This window comes from Paramormyrops kingsleyae, chromosome 23, assembly GCF_048594095.1.
Source record: "Paramormyrops kingsleyae isolate MSU_618 chromosome 23, PKINGS_0.4, whole genome shotgun sequence".
Classification (NCBI taxonomy): domain Eukaryota; kingdom Metazoa; phylum Chordata; class Actinopteri; order Osteoglossiformes; family Mormyridae; genus Paramormyrops; species Paramormyrops kingsleyae.
In genome coordinates, this window is record NC_132819.1 from 24,550,487 (window position 1) to 24,566,131 (window position 15,645).

At 41.6% G+C, this 15,645-nt stretch overlaps 1 protein-coding gene and 1 long non-coding RNA gene across 3 annotated transcripts; one reads left to right on the plus strand and one right to left on the minus strand.

Annotated features, from left to right (window-relative positions):
• The first annotated feature begins 3,376 nt into the window (after positions 1 to 3,376).
• On the plus strand, positions 3,377 to 11,410 carry LOC111842799 (transmembrane protein 106B-like). Of its 2 annotated transcripts, none has more exons than XM_023809794.2 (8): positions 3,377 to 3,494; positions 5,419 to 5,641; positions 5,984 to 6,047; positions 6,673 to 6,832; positions 7,175 to 7,315; positions 7,859 to 7,908; positions 8,004 to 8,057; positions 8,920 to 11,410. In XM_023809794.2, exons 2-8 carry the CDS (start codon positions 5,437 to 5,439, stop codon positions 9,056 to 9,058), a joined length of 813 nt encoding a protein of 270 aa, XP_023665562.1. In that variant the 5' UTR covers positions 3,377 to 3,494; positions 5,419 to 5,436; the 3' UTR covers positions 9,059 to 11,410. The 2 variants fall into 2 exon arrangements, with proteins under 2 accessions (XP_023665562.1, XP_023665563.1); XM_023809795.2 differs by having other exon boundaries at positions 3,383 to 3,499.
• Positions 11,411 to 11,655: 245 nt separating this feature from the next.
• LOC140581855 (uncharacterized) lies at positions 11,656 to 13,900 on the minus strand. Its single transcript, XR_011984888.1, has 2 exons — positions 13,540 to 13,900; positions 11,656 to 12,338 (listed from the first exon to the last, which is right to left on the minus strand). It is a non-coding gene; the product is annotated as an uncharacterized lncRNA (long non-coding RNA).
• Between the last annotated feature and the right edge of the window lie 1,745 nt (positions 13,901 to 15,645).

Consider the following 15,645-nt stretch of genomic DNA (forward strand, 5'->3'; position numbering starts at 1 on the left):
TGACTCGCTTTTATACATTTGTCACTGCTGTTGCTCCCCCCTTCCTTGGGGAAAGTGCAAGTAAAGGCTGTGTGGATGGCAAAACGACACAGAAAAGGCGATCCTCAGACAGTGACAGTGACAAAATAAAAATATACGACAGCTGCCTTGTTAGTCCTCTTAGTGAAACATCTCGCTAGACTGCCGTATAGAGCAACAAAAAGAGACGAAAATACAACACCAAAAAAATACCGCACATATGCGATCTCCATTGTCCACATCTCTCCCAAGTTGATGTGGCTTGTCAGAGTTTGCAAAACATCCATCTTCTGTAACCGCTTGTCCTCTTCAGGGTCGTGGGGGGTCCAGAGCCTATCCTGGAGGCTACAGGCACAAGGCAGGGAAGAACCCAGGATGGGGCTCCAACCCATCACAGGGCACAAGGCAGGAAACAACCCAGGATGGGGCACCAACCCATCACAGGGCACAAGGCAGGGAACAACCCAGGATGGGGCACCAACCCATCACAGGGCACAAGGCAGGGAACAACCCAGGATGGGGCACCAACCCATCACAGGGAACAACCCAGGATGGGGCGCCAACCCATCACAGGGCACACACACACTATTCACTCACACATGCACAGCTACAGGCAATTTGGTAACTCCAAAGCATATTTTTGGACTATGAGGGAAAACCAGAGCACCTGGAGGAGAACATGCAAACTCCAAACACATGGAACCCGGGCGGAGACTCAAACCCAAGTCCCAGAGGTGTGAGGCAACCGTGCTAACGACTGCACCACCATACCACCCCAGTTGCAAAGCATATTATTTTGAAAATTCGTTATTCTAAAATGGTACAATGCAAGTTCATACTTTTTTGCTGACAGGCCTAGCTTAAGTGGGATAAGTATCTAATGCTTTGACCCAGCTTTGTGCATCTCTTGGTATGACAAGTGCAAAAGTACTGGAAGTGGAAAATGCTCAGCATTTAAAATTCCCTTCAATGCAGGGATCTTATACCATGAGTGCAGCGCCACTGTGTGGTGAAAACAAGAAAGAGCAAAACTTAATTTCCCTGCTGCCCCAGTCAAAGATTTGCGGAAAAAAACAATGAAAAAAATACAATTTCTCCTTACAATGCAAACCAGGAACAAATGCAGCCTAAGCTACATAAACTAACAATCTCAGTTGTGTATCTAAAGTTTGCACCGTCTACCAGCATTTTCTGGAGGGTCCTTTGACTACTGCAATGTCCTCCTGCAGTTAAAAAACATGCAGCTAGAGGAACATGTGTTCCTAAATTATCGATTCTGTGTGCAAGTGTTTACTCTGTGACAGACTGGGATGCAGTATAGGGCGCCCCCTGCCTCAGACTGTATAAGCTGCAGGCTCCCTGTGTGCCTCTATTGGACAGCAATTATGGAAAACTCTGCGTGGCTTTACTATGGCTACACTTTCGTATTTAGTTCTCCATGGGGACAGCAAATCCCGTAAAACAATAATAATGATAATAAATAATAACAATAAATAATAATAATATAATAGGGTTCCATCAGCTACGCTACTTGGACCCCTAAGAAGAAGAAGAATTTGGTTGGGCCGGAGGTTAACGGTGGTGAAAGCCGAAATAGCTATAAAAATGCAAGCGGAGTGCTGAGCTGCAATTGCAGGGAAGGGCTTCAAAGGCAAATCATAAGAGAACGCTTATCCCTTCTGCCAATAAAGATTTCCTGTTCCTTTTTATACTCTGTCTTCAAAGACGAAATAATGCCCACAATCATGAAGGCAATACTGATAAAGAAAAACTGATTGAATAATCACGCTCCTCATATTTCTCTTAAAAGATGCCTAAACTAATGCAGACGGGAAGCATGGCCCTGAATGGCTGGATATTTGGTAGATGGAATTACATTACATACAATTTAAGATACGATCTCAAAGATGATGGCACAGTGAGCTGACTATAGAATAGAAGCTTTGCCCTTTTCCACACCTTCAGCGCAAATGACCAGGGAAATCGTTTCAGCAAAACCCAATGTGTACGATTCCTATACTGCTCTCAAACTGCAGAATGCCTTAATATTATACTGTAATGACATAACACAATACACAGGTCACTGAATTTCTGAAAAAAAGATCCTAATATTATTCTACAGTAATTAAATACTTATCCATTCATCTTCCAGCGTCCTGCGCAGAACATAAGGGTCCCAAGGTTAGTATTACTATATTCTTTTTGTATCACGTTTTATTGCTTGGCTGGTTTTATAATTTCGCACGTAACATAATGACTAATTAAGGTCAACAAATTCAGTTTCCTTAACTGGTGAGATTCCTCTTCATGTTGCAGCATTTCTACTGGTCTCTTCTGTACTGAGCTTATTGCACGTTACCATTAATGTTCCGACCTTGATGTAAAACTATGATATTATATCTGTCAAAGAGTGCCGACTGATTCATTTCAAAACTGCTCTTAAAATCTCCCTACTATAGGCAGTAACCATGCAATTTGTTGACTCTACCGTTAGCATATGTTTGGCCAATCAATGCCTCGTCAAATTACTATAATTATTCATGTGAGCCAGCAATGAAATCTATAGAATACACGGAATGGCTGGGGCGCGTCTGAGGAGAAGTTTTACAACAAGATATGAGTGACTTTTTGGAAAACTGAAGAAGTTCTAGTTGTTTTTTTTATCGTTACTATTCCTTTCGATGTATTCTAATGTTAAACTATGCTAGCCAGATAAAAAGGCTTTACCCGGCCTCTTCAATATATTGCGTTCTTTACCCCCCGCCCCCAATAGTAATCGAAAACCAAAGTTGGACAGACTTCGTTTCTGCTTGTTGGTCATACTATATATGTAGTTAGTCAGGTAATATATTTATTAGTTTGTATTTTATGGAAAACATTTTAACTTATATGTGACTAAAGTGGCGTAACACAGGTGCACTTTTGTATACGCATTTATCGTTCTACTTACTCGAAGCAGCGCGTCCATAACAGGCGCATGCGCCGTTGGTGAGAAACAAATAGAAAAGTAACTGAAAAATAACTAAAAAATAAGTAACACTGAAAACTAACGAAAAGCAAGCCAAATGGGGAAAACAAATGTCCAGTTCCTTAATTGAGTTTAATTGTGTCAGTGCACACAATTAAAGGTAATCAGCCATTTAATGAAAATCTTTGTAAATACATGGGATGGAGAGGGTGCAGCTTTGGTAGATGGTCTAAAGTCCTTTATTACTTGAATAGTTTAATAGTTTAACACGGCTGATTCAGATCGGCAGCGTATTCGCGACTCAAATCCACATTTCTATTTCTATTGCATCCCGTAATAGCAATATACAGTACCCACACCACCGCGGATCCTTCTGGAAACGCCCCTGGAAGACCGGAAATTGCGTACTTACAGGTCTCGTACCGGAAGTCGCGATATTTTGCGCTTGTGTAATAGAAATAAACAAGAGCGGTTTGGCTGTGCTTGGCATTGGGACTAAATCATATCGGTAAGGTAGGAGATTGATTATGTGTTTTCAACCCATTTTGCAGTCCGCAGTTAAGAAAATATAAACGTGATGCTTAGAGGCAACAGTCAACGGTGTGTAGATTTGCGAGGCAGCTGGTTATTTAGGCCAGAAGTACCAGCAACCTGTGTCATTTTTTTGGGTATAAATGGGATCTGCCGTCTCATGGTGTCGTTGGCACTGGAGGTTGTGCTTGTCCGCCGTTATTTGGGCGATGGCTAGCAATTATTGGGTGGTTTTAACTTTACCGCAGCATCAGTACATATATTGTAAACTGTACTTAGTATGAATGCACCCAATTTGGCCTAGTTTGTTTAAAAAGGAAGGATAACTACGCTGACGATGGGTATGGCGTTTAGCCGCATAAGATCTGCCGATCAAATATGAGAAGTGCTTTGATCACCGAGCCTAAAAAAATGTCACTAAGTTCACGAAATAGTTCTTTGGAAGGTTGCGGTATTATCGGGTTTCGCTGGCTTTTGTTCACACGCCGATAACTGCAAATTATGCTGGCAAAAGTGGCTGTATGTATTATTCAATTCAATTTATTTTTATATAGCACCTTTCACAACAGAGTCGTCCGAAGGCGCTTTACATGGATGTGTTGTGATGCATTAAACATCATTAGCGAGAGTAATACCGACTTGCTTGCTGAAAGCTGGGTATAAGCTGTGATTAAGGATCAAGACAAAGTCCATCAATAAGTCTGTTCTCCACACTGGCCTGTGTAGGGTGGTACTGAAGGCTGCACCCACGATGATATAGTTTGTATGTCCCATTTGTGATGTCACCCCTCCATGGGACTGAACCAGGACTCCAGCTCAGATGGTGCCCACCCCGGGCACCACCCAGACATGTGGGAAGGCAGAGAGCATGGATGGTCGGAACATGCATTGACACATAAATGGACAAGCACTGTAGATAAAAATGGCATGTACAACAGCACCAGCAGCCATAATTATGTTGTGTTAGGTTGCAGGTAAGCTAAACTGAAGTAATGGGTCTTCAGTCAAGATTTAAAGACCATGACTGAATTGGCATCCTGAACATAGACTGGTAAACCATTCCACAATATAGGGGCCTTGTAGCAGAATGCTTTACCGCCCACTCTCACTTTATTTATATGTGGAACGACAAGGAAACCTGCGTTGTGTAATCTGAGTGAACAATGCGGATTGTAACCTTGAAGTAATTCTGTCAGGTAGGCAGGAGCTAGACCTTTAAGTGTCTTATATGTAAGTAAGAGAACTTTGAAGTCAGTCCTGAACCTAACTGGAAGCCAGTGCAGGGAACTAAGAACAGGGGTTAAGTGTTCAAACTTCCTGCTCCTGGTGACAAATCGAGCTGCTGCGTTTTGAATTCACTGCAAGGTGTTTAATGTGCAGTGTGGGCTCCCAGATAAGAGCATTACAGCAGTCTATCCTACTGTATGCAAAGGCATGTATCAATTTCTTTGTGTCTTGAATAGCAGTACAGAAGGTATTACACTCCTTTTAAATATCGATTCATTTATAGCTTTATGCAAACTTCTACTAAAATGAATTTCATATGGTCTTTCCAAGGTCTTTCTGGTACTTCTTTTTTTTTTTTTTTTTAATACATAATTCCCAGTGTATTAAGTTTACGTTACATTTCTCCTTACAATTTTATAATATTTCGAGTTTAATTGGACGAAGGGTGAGAATTAAGACCTGGCTAATTTTGGTTGACTTTTGACATAAATATCTTGAACTTCATTAATGTCCAGTGATGAATGTTCAGTTGATTGATGAAAAGCAACAAGGGAGGTAGCAGTTTAAGACTCAGGTTTTTCACTGGTTGATCTGCTGAAGTGGGATTAGATCATCCAGTCCAGTCAGAAAATCCCTAACGTAAAGCCCGCCCCCCCTTACCACCCATCTCCCAGCATCCTGCAACCCCCGCCATGGGGACGTCTATATCCCGGCTGACGAAGCAAAACGCTGAGGACTGCGACAGCCTGACTGAAGCCCCGGAGTCACCTAACTCTCACAGTGAGGATGGCAAGGATGGCAAGGATGGTGACGTGTCCCACTACCCCTACATGGAGTTCACTGGCAGGGACAGTGTCACGTGTCCCACGTGTCAGGGCACGGGCAGGATCCCGCGAGGTACACACATGCCTTACTCGCCTCCTCCCTCCTGCCTGGCACGGAAATTAAACCGGTTCGGTAATTTTAAACATCGTTAATTCCAGATGCTAATTACAATAATTAACTCAGAGATAGTGATTTAAAAGAGTAATTGGATAAAAGTGATGCAATATGATGCAAAAGAATTTTGACCTCATTTTTAAGTCGTGAGCAGTATCTTTAGTGAAGTTTTCAGTAAGTCTGCCAGGCAGTGCTGTCTTCTACAGAAACTGCGATTGGTGAGTTTGTTGTCGAATGGTTGACAAAGTTTTGTCTACACACCCAAAGGCCATTGATAATAAACTGCCTCTGTCAACACAGGACAAGAAAATCAGCTTGTTGCATTGATTCCATACAGCGACCAGAGACTCCGTCCACAAAGAACGTGAGTTCAGAGACCCTCCCACACCAGGTTTCAGTCTGGTAATGCTATACCACAGACCTGTCTGTGTCTTCAGTCTGATGCTGAAGTCACTTTCATTGTTTGATTGAATCTTAAGCTAAATGTGAGTCTTCTGTTGGTCATCTTTAACACGTGTTGTGTTTATCTCACAAGAAACGAGACTCATGTCCAAACCAGCAGCACTGGGTGAATATCAAGCCCAGATTTAGCATATTAGCCCCACTGAGTGGGTTACAGTTCATGCCCGTAAGGACATGGTAGTTAAATGTGGCTCAAACCTGGCTGGAGGTGCAGTCCTAACCGATTTTGTCAGAAACTCAGGCAGTTAAAATGTATTCAGAGGCCAGTCCTGGGCTGAGACATTGTTAAATACATGCTTCTGTGGAGGGATGTATGTATGACTGTGGTGAATGTCAATCATGATTCAAGTTTCACCATTTGGATGCCTTGTCAGATGGCTTGTATTACAGAGAAACGGCTCAAGTCGCAAGCATGCTCAAGTTAACAGTGATGTTTAGTCACATGACAGTATGAAACTATACCTCTGTGGGAAGCAGCGCTTCGTCCCGCTCTTCCTCTGCTGACAAGCAGGCATGTCGTCCAATAGGAAGCTGTATGTCACCGTGTCAGTGGTCGTGTGCCTGCTTCTGTCTGGACTGGCCCTCTTCTTCCTGTTCCCTCGCTCCATTGACGTGTCCTCCGTGGAGCTAAAGTCTGCATACGTCACCTATGACCATAGTAAAAAAATCGTCTATCTCAACATCACGGTAAGCCCCTTGGGGTGCTCTGATTTTAGACACATAATAGATTTGTGAAGTGTTTCTGAAAACTGGGACAGTATTACATTTTCCAGTTAGAGGAAAGAAAGATGTGTTTTTAAAAACAGTTCATTTGTTTATGATCTAGCAAGTCTGTAGATTATCACTGTTAACCTCAAAGGATTTGATCTCCATGTAAAAGCCCAAACCGCCTTGATAAACATCCAGCCTTTAGCAGGGTTACCGTGGCTGTTAGACGCCATCCCAGGGGAAGGTCCCCATGGTAGTGAGCTGCTAATGAAGCTGGTGATTGTGGACTAGATCACATTCCCTCCTCTGTGTCTCTCCCAGAACACCCTGAACATCACCAATAATAATTACTACTCCGTGGAGGTGGCCAACCTCACAGCGCAAGTTCAGTTCTCTAGGACAGTGATCGGAAAGTCCCGTCTGAGCAACGTGAGCTACGTGGGGCCGCTGGACAGGCAGCAGGTACACAACACGCCCTGGTCCCCAGCGGCTGGACGGTGCCGTGTCACACCCCAGCATTGGCACCCTCCTGTGTTATCCGGCTAGGTGACCGTCATACCTGTCGGTATGCCGTATGTTTGATCGTGGATACAGGTGTTTAGAGAATGAAAAGACGACTTTCTATTTACTTCCAAAGAAATTGTTTCATGGGAGAGGTTAAGTGATTATATTAGAGATGAACCGATCTGATATTCAGATCGGTATCCGCGCCAATCCGGACGTATTTGACAGATCGGGTATCAGCCATACCCGGCTGCATGTGCACAGTCTGCGCGGACAACGCTGATGATGAAATTTACGTTGCACGCATTGTGCGCGACTTGTGACGGCACGCGGAAAAGTGAACCATGACTTGTGCCTAACGGGGGTTTACACAAGGGCTCTAAGTCCAGTAGTTGCAGACTGCCTGTGCTATGTAACCCCTCCTCTACGTTACCATATTTAATAATCTGCACAGTTACGCAAACTTAGCAGCTTCTGTGTTTGTTGTCCTCTGGCTTTCAGATTTACTTCACCGTTCACACCGTCATAGCAGATGAAATTAGCTACATATAGTAAGTATCTCCCCTCAAGGGGCTCCACCGTGCATCCTGTGTGTTTGGAGAAAGCAGAAGAGGTGACTGGTCTGTGTGTTTGCTTGGTTTTTCAGTTATTACTGCACCCTGCAGTCCATCAAGGTGCACAACATCGTGCTCGTAATGCAGTAAGTGATCAGATTTGTATTTAAACAGCACAGACTTTCTGTGTGTGTGTATACATAATACATTATTAGTGCTTTTATATTATTTGTATATTGCTATTTTGTAGATTGTTTTGTTATACATTCATATAATTTGTTTAGTTTTTAATGAATGTATTGAATGACTGGTCTTGTTCCAAAGTACTACGCAGACCTAGAATTTTATATTACATTAAGTTATTTAAATTTTTATGAGCTTCTTAATAAAAACCTAACTGCCTCATGCTTTTTTTTGGGGGGGCTGTTTTTCCATATTTTCCTGTATGCTGTTGTCCCTGTGGAGAGTCTGATATCCGGATAGGTGGGGTGTAACAGCGGATGTGATCAGTCACAGTTATGATATGATCTACACGCATGTACACACACACACAGCCAGGGATCCAATTAAAAGTTTTATTGTTTGTATTCAAGGCCTTAAAAGGTCTGGTGCCTTCTGACATATGCAAACTCCTTCACCACAAATGGACTAACTAAGGTCATTACACAATCTTCCCTTGGTTGTCCCCAGTCTATCTTAAAATGTAAAGGGGATTGTGCTTTTGCAGTTTATGGTCCACAGCTGTGGAATAGTCTGCCACCTCATCTTAGAACCTCTCAGAATATCTCCTTTTAAATCCTGCCTTAAAACGGATCTCTATTCTAGGGCTTTTGAGATATTTTAATGTCCGTTTGCACTCAACATATGTCTTTATTTTGTGTGCTGCTTGTTTACTCTCTTTTCAGCATTTTGGTAAACACTGAGTGTTTTAAAAAAATGTTTTATAAATAAATTTTGCTTACTTTCTCACACGTGTTTTCTGTCTCTGTCTCACTTCCCTGCCTGTAGGGTGACCATCACCACATCCTACTTCAGCCATACGGAACAGGTGTCCCAGGAGAGATACCAGTATGTGGACTGCGGTGGGAACAGCACCTCCACAGGCCGGCACTCCACGGGGTCCAGTGGTCTGATAGCCCACCAGTAACCTCTCCAGTCCGGCCCTGTTAAACACTTCCTGCCACCCCAGTCCCCAAAGGCCCCCAGGCACACAGGAGCAGTTTGCAGTGTCGTCCTGCTGAGCCATAGCCCAGATCGTCCTCCACATCCGACCGCCCTGTACCTGCTCTGGCCTCGTGGTCCGGAGACCATCCCGTTCCCACAGTACCGCCGCCACGGAGGGATGGAGCAGACGGCAGGATGTGTCCTCGCCAGCGAAAGCTCTCATCCCGCTGCTCTTAAACTGTTTCTGGAGGATTAGAGATGCCTTTCAGATGCATTTAAATTTCCATTTAGGGCCAGTGTGTAGCTGGTTGTGCTGTTGTATGTGGTGTTTACAATATTTTGGTGGTTTGCATATTTGCACTTTGTCAGTAAAAACAAACATTTTAAAAAGCTTCAATTTTCATGCATTGCATTGATATGAATTATGATTTATATATATATATATATATATAAAAAGCCAAATTAAGTTATTTATCATTCCATTAACTGCCAGTTAGAGGTAGGGTGTTAATGTAGGCACTAGAGCCAGAGTTAGTACTACTAAAGTCAACCCATACTCACATATTACCAGTTGAGTTTGTTGTGTGTAAACTACTTTTATTCTCTTGTACTGTGGTTTGAGTCATCCACCTTATGAAGCTGGAATACACAGATTTTACAGAATGAAAACTATTTCATTCAAAGTCAAATTCTCAGTTTTCTTGGACCGCCTGCGTGCGTGCGTGCTCACATACGAATGTGTTTGTGGTACCTCTGATTTTACCATTCAGCTGTAGTCTGAAATGCAGTCATGTTTCCCAAGGGGCCAAAAGTTCTGGTGGTTATTAACACTGTAATTCTAAACCTTCGCCTTGACTTCCCATTGCATGCCTGCAGGGGGCAGCAGCACACTTTGAAATTTGGAAATGATTTTTCCATTTATTTATTTATTATTTTTGTTAATATTTTTTTGCAGAAGCTTACCACTTGGAAGGAGTGTGGATGCTGAAATGTACGTTATTGTTTTTAAGTGTGACCCACCATCAGTAGGGATGAACCAAGGACCCCGAGTGGTCATTTATTGTATACCCAGTCCCATACTTGTTTCTTGCAAGGAAACTGAAATCCTTCACTGACATGGGGGAAAACACCTGGCAAATTTTTGTTGGTTTATTATAAGGAGAGTCTGTGGAATATTGTACTTTTATGCTTCACAGTTGAATATCTGTCAAATACATTTTTGTGATATTCTTTCTACAAATATGTGTGCGATAATTTTATGGTATTCGTAACTGAATCCATGATTGTGGGACTTGGTGTCACTTTAGGGGTTACAGGTAGAAAATTAAAAACATAACTCATTTTCTGAAAACGCTTGTCCTGTTCAGGTTCATGGGGGTTCTGGAACCTATCCTGGAGGTTACAGGCTCAAGGCATGGGACGCCAACCCATCGCAGAAACCTCTGTATACATATATATACAGATAGATTTTTTGTTTGTTTGTTTTAGCCAAATGATTAGATGCGCTATACTTGAATTCAAGAGGGGAATATAAAAGTGCATATTCTCTGTAACATTGAAATGATTGGGGGAGAACTTCTGGCTTGCTGGCATGAGGAATGGCTGGTAGACAAGGCCCAGTTACAGATTACTGTCATACAGGTGCAACTTGAATCATTATAAGTGTGTCATACTGAGGCTGAGGTCACTGGGTTTGGCTCACCTGACCCACAACGAATCAGGCTTTATTGGTGCCTGGGCTTCCTGGGACAGGTTCCAGAATCTACAGTGTACAATCCTGGACAGAATAAATGCTTTGGGGATATGAATGAAAGAAAGATCTGTTCAACCTTTGGTTTTTTATTGGACATAGACTATGAGAATAATTCTGACTCAGTGTATTAAGTAACTAAAGAAAATGAATTCAGTCAATTCAAATAACTCTCTAAATTAACACTCCTTTAATACTACAATGAATACTAATGTGTAGCTAAATTTTGCATTTATGACTATTTTTTTTCGTGTTTGTGCCGCTATTTTTCATGTTTTTACTTAATGACTTGGGAGGGGAGTTATGACATCACAGATATGGAATTGCTATATTAAGTCAGTTGATTCCATCAAACTAATTTTCACTTAGAACTGTCAAGGTGTTTTTGACAAGAAATTTACCATTTATGCTGAGAATCCATATTAATGGTCCATATATGTTTTATCAACTAAATGGTACGTATATATTTCTCAGTACAAACATACATTTTGTCATATGAAATAGAAATTGTAATTTTCTATTGTGATTTCTCAGCAGTTTGGATTGAAAGAAGAGATAAAACAATCAAATAAATATTGTCATTCACTTATGTGTTAAGAACTCTTGTATGTTTTTTGCACAGTAACTGAATGGACAGGGCAGCCATGTTCATCCCGTACGGTGATGGTCCCAGCATATACACTGCTGGGGGAGTACTGGCCGCCTCTGGGCCAAGCATGCCAACATTCCCTGGACCTGTGGAGCTCCAACTGGTCGCACCTACTCCAGTGTGGAGCGTCTAGCCCCAGCGAGGAAACGAGGCTCAAGCTTCCACTTTTGCTACCAAGCAGTATAGATATCCAAACAGCTTCAGCTCACAATACCAGAGGCTGATGGATGTCACATATGGGACTGCACAATATTGGTCCATGGACAGTGGATTAGATTGTGCCAGTCCTGAAAGTTCCTCTGACATGTCAACTCGCACAAGATGTGGGGTAAAGAGAAAGAGGTGCATGGAGGCAGAGGTCCAGAGTCAGGGCAGAGAGGAGAATGGTGGTCAGAGTGGAATCGAGGAAGTGAAAAGAGCTGCCAAGCAGAGCAGGCAAATGGCTGCAGATACTGAAGCTAGCCGGCCGTCTGAGTTCCTGAACCATCCTGTGCCAGGAAGTTCTACAGAGCAGCACGGATGGAATGCTGTTCCCTCCCGTGTGGAACAGAACTGGAACCTGGAGGACCTGGAGCTGCTCAACAACATCCTCCAGCCTGATGAGAGGCCAGTCCCTGCTGCAACAACGGACTGGCCTGTTGACTTGTTTGAGGGATGGGACCTCGACATATTCCAGGACCCAAACTTCACCCGAGACTGCCCATGCACTGGATGTCCAGGATGTTTTCCAATTACCTGGACACGTCCCTGTCTCCCAAGTCGAAGGGAGCCAGGAAATCATGGTGGAGCCCCAGATCCAGCTGCAGCAGGAGAACTCAGCAACTTGACCCCAAAGAGCTCATCCTGCCGCAGATCCTGGATGACCTGTTTAAAAACTGTTAATAGTGTGGGAGCATTCTTAAATAAAAGTTTTATAGCACGTAACAGTGTTGTCTTTTAATTGTACAATATATCTAATACAGTGGTTAGCAATCCTGTTCCTGGCTCCCCCCCGCCAGAATGTCTTCAGTCCACCTCTACCTTAATCAGCTTCATATGGTCTTTAATAAGCTAATAATACATGTGGCAGGTTGAAAGCAAAGTGGGTTGGAATGAAAACATTCTGGCAGGGGGACGGGGTGCCAGGAACAGCACTGCTAACCATTATCCTAATATATTAATATAGTCACCCCTTCACATTCTTGAGTGCTAAGGGCAGAAGACCCCCACGAATGTCACAATGTCCAAATAATACTTGGATCCATTATTAAAAATGAAAAATTTACGGTGCTAAAAAGGTTAAAAGTTATAACATGAATCGCGAGATTCCGTGCTCACAGAAGCAGTGAGGCTTCCCGCCGAGACGAAGACGCGGGGCGTACCCAAGCCAAGACTATCTATGGATTTTAATTTTTACCGAGAATTTATACAACTTTGTCACCCCTTCACATTCACAAGGGCTAAATGTCATCACTGGCCGATTGATGGTGAAATTCTCAATTGATGCTTCATAAAGGGGTTTTTATTGTGATTCATATAAACGGTGAATACACCAAAAGAGCTATAAAGGAAAATGGGGAAGGGAAACAATAAAATAAACATTACGTTCCCTTTATATTATGACCTATCTATATCCCTATAAGCTATTTAGCGATGTCTTACAAAGCGCAGTACATAAGGAAACAACGGGAATAGCCCCATGAAATACACGTATTAACCGAATTAAATTATGAAGAATACATGAGATTAAGGCAAAGCGTAAGTATGAGGCATCGATCTAAAATAGCAGTTTGCTAAAGTAATATTTTAAAGTTTAAAACTCATATAAACAATAAAGAGCCATTTAATATAATAGAAGTACAACAAAATACTGGCAGACCTTGTGCCCTAATCAGCCAGATACTAAAAGAAAAAGGAAGGAAAAAACGTGTTTTCTCATTTAAAAACGCCCGTTTCTGCTACGCTTCACCGCCGCTGTACCGTTGTGTTTAAATTTCAAATTAAAATTCTAGACGTTCGCAAAGAAAAAACACATCACTCCCCAAAATTACCCAAATGAAACATATATGGCAACAGAAATACTTACGCTCACCTGAGACGGACCAACCCAAAAGTTTACACTAATGGCGGAAGATCCCCGCGAATATAACAACCAGCAAATAAATTTGGGCCCATTATTAAAAATGTAAACGTAACGGCACTGAAAACACTAACAAATAATAAATATCACTAATATTGATATATGATTTGTCATCCAAATCATTTCCCGTATCGCTTATATATTTTTGGCCTACGCATCGTCTGCGATCGAAGTATCCTTTGGCAGGCTCCCAGAATATTTAATTTTTCACATCCAACTGAAGAATAACCAAAGAAAAAAATGTAAATTTTGCCATATGTTTCAATTCCTCTGTAAGCAGGACGTGGGTCACTAGACCACAGCTGGTGTGTCACCTGCTCGCAGATTCGTCTGACAAAGGCCTCGATCCTTATCTGCCCTCAGAGCCCTCTGCAAACATTATTGTATTCTTATTCGGAAATGAAAGCTATATTTTTGTGACACATAGAGATGAAAAACTGCATTGCATCATTTGTGGATTAGTAAAACTGTAGTTAACAACTTAATTAACGGTGGTTAATTAGGTTGAGGTTTTGAAGGTAATTTTAGTGTCCAAAACAAAAGTATACAGTGTTAGGAAGGCTAACTTTAATGGTATGAGACTGAAACTAGAAACTGTAAACTGAATGGAGCTAAATAGCATGGGAATTTTTTAAAAGCACATTATTGCAAGTGCAAGAGGACTTCATACCTGTTTCCAGCAAAACTAAATCTAGGAAACTGCAACCAAGGTGGTTTACTACGGAAATTAAGAATAAAGTCAGGAGGAAAAGGGCTGTGTTATACAAATGGAAAATAACTAATGATTCGAAAATAAAGCAGCAGTATCTAAGTCTACAGGTTTTGTTAAAAAATAACATTAGACTTGCTAAGAGGAATTTAGAAAGGAAGATTGCATTGGAGGCATTAAGTTTCTTAATGGATGACATTAAGTTTCTTCCAATATTTTAACTCCAAGAAAGCAATATAAAGAGTTAAAGAGTACGCATGTCTTTCCTTCTAAAGCTATATGTTATCACGTACGTTGAAATGTAAATTTCATGTAAAAGTACAGTATTATAATATTCTTATGGGCTTTTCCCAAAAAGTGTGTTTTTTGGTTTGAATGTGGCCATAATCTTGTAGTGAACATATTAAAATACATCATACGTTGTCATATGTAACTGAAATAAGCAAAATGCTTAATAGCCTTATATGAACCGTTTCTCATATGGGCCTGTATTGGGATATGCCTTGTGTCAGTAGCTTCCAGTATGGGCTTTGGACCTGTCAACGGATGGGTTGTCCAGCTTCTTACACTTAGAATCACCTAACAATGCCGTTTCCTTGTTGGGAACTGTGAAATACTTTGAACATCGTACTTGTCAATTTCATGTGCCAGTGTATGACAAAAGTATATATGTCTTCCTTAAGTGTAGTTTTTCGTTTAACCTGTGACCAAAATCCAATTTCCTTAAATCCAGTCTTTATTTCGGTCAGATCAAGATATTTTAGCACTGGCTTGTCAGGAAAAAACATTAAGACAATGTCCATCCATTCTAATCACTTGTCCAGCAGAGGGACACACGAAGCCAGGAGCCCCGAGGTAGGGAACCCCCTGGACAATATGGAAATCCATCGCACAGCACGTAATTTTCCCGTTAAACTGAAACAACTTACGTGTATTGGAGGTCTGACTGGCAGCTGCTTTCAATACTTAATTTGGCCACAAGGTGGAGCATGTACTGTGTTATAAAAGTCAGCAGGTGTTATAAAACTTACCAATTTATCAGCTGACCACAGAGATGGAGAGTAATTTTTAGAGAAAGCCACTCTTAGACAATGAATAAGATAATTAATGCTAGATCTGTATCTGCAATCTTCAGATAAAAGCAAACTGTTCTTCTTGGGATGAATACTAAAATGCAACGCTTGTATGTTATAAATATCACATTGCACTGTTTTTTTTTGTTTTGTTTTGTTTTGGCTAAGATATCATGTCTATGAAGCCACTTTCATCTTTTGTTCAGGGCCTCAATGGTATAAATATTCAGTATTGCTCCAGGACACAAATACAGTAAAAAAACAAAACAA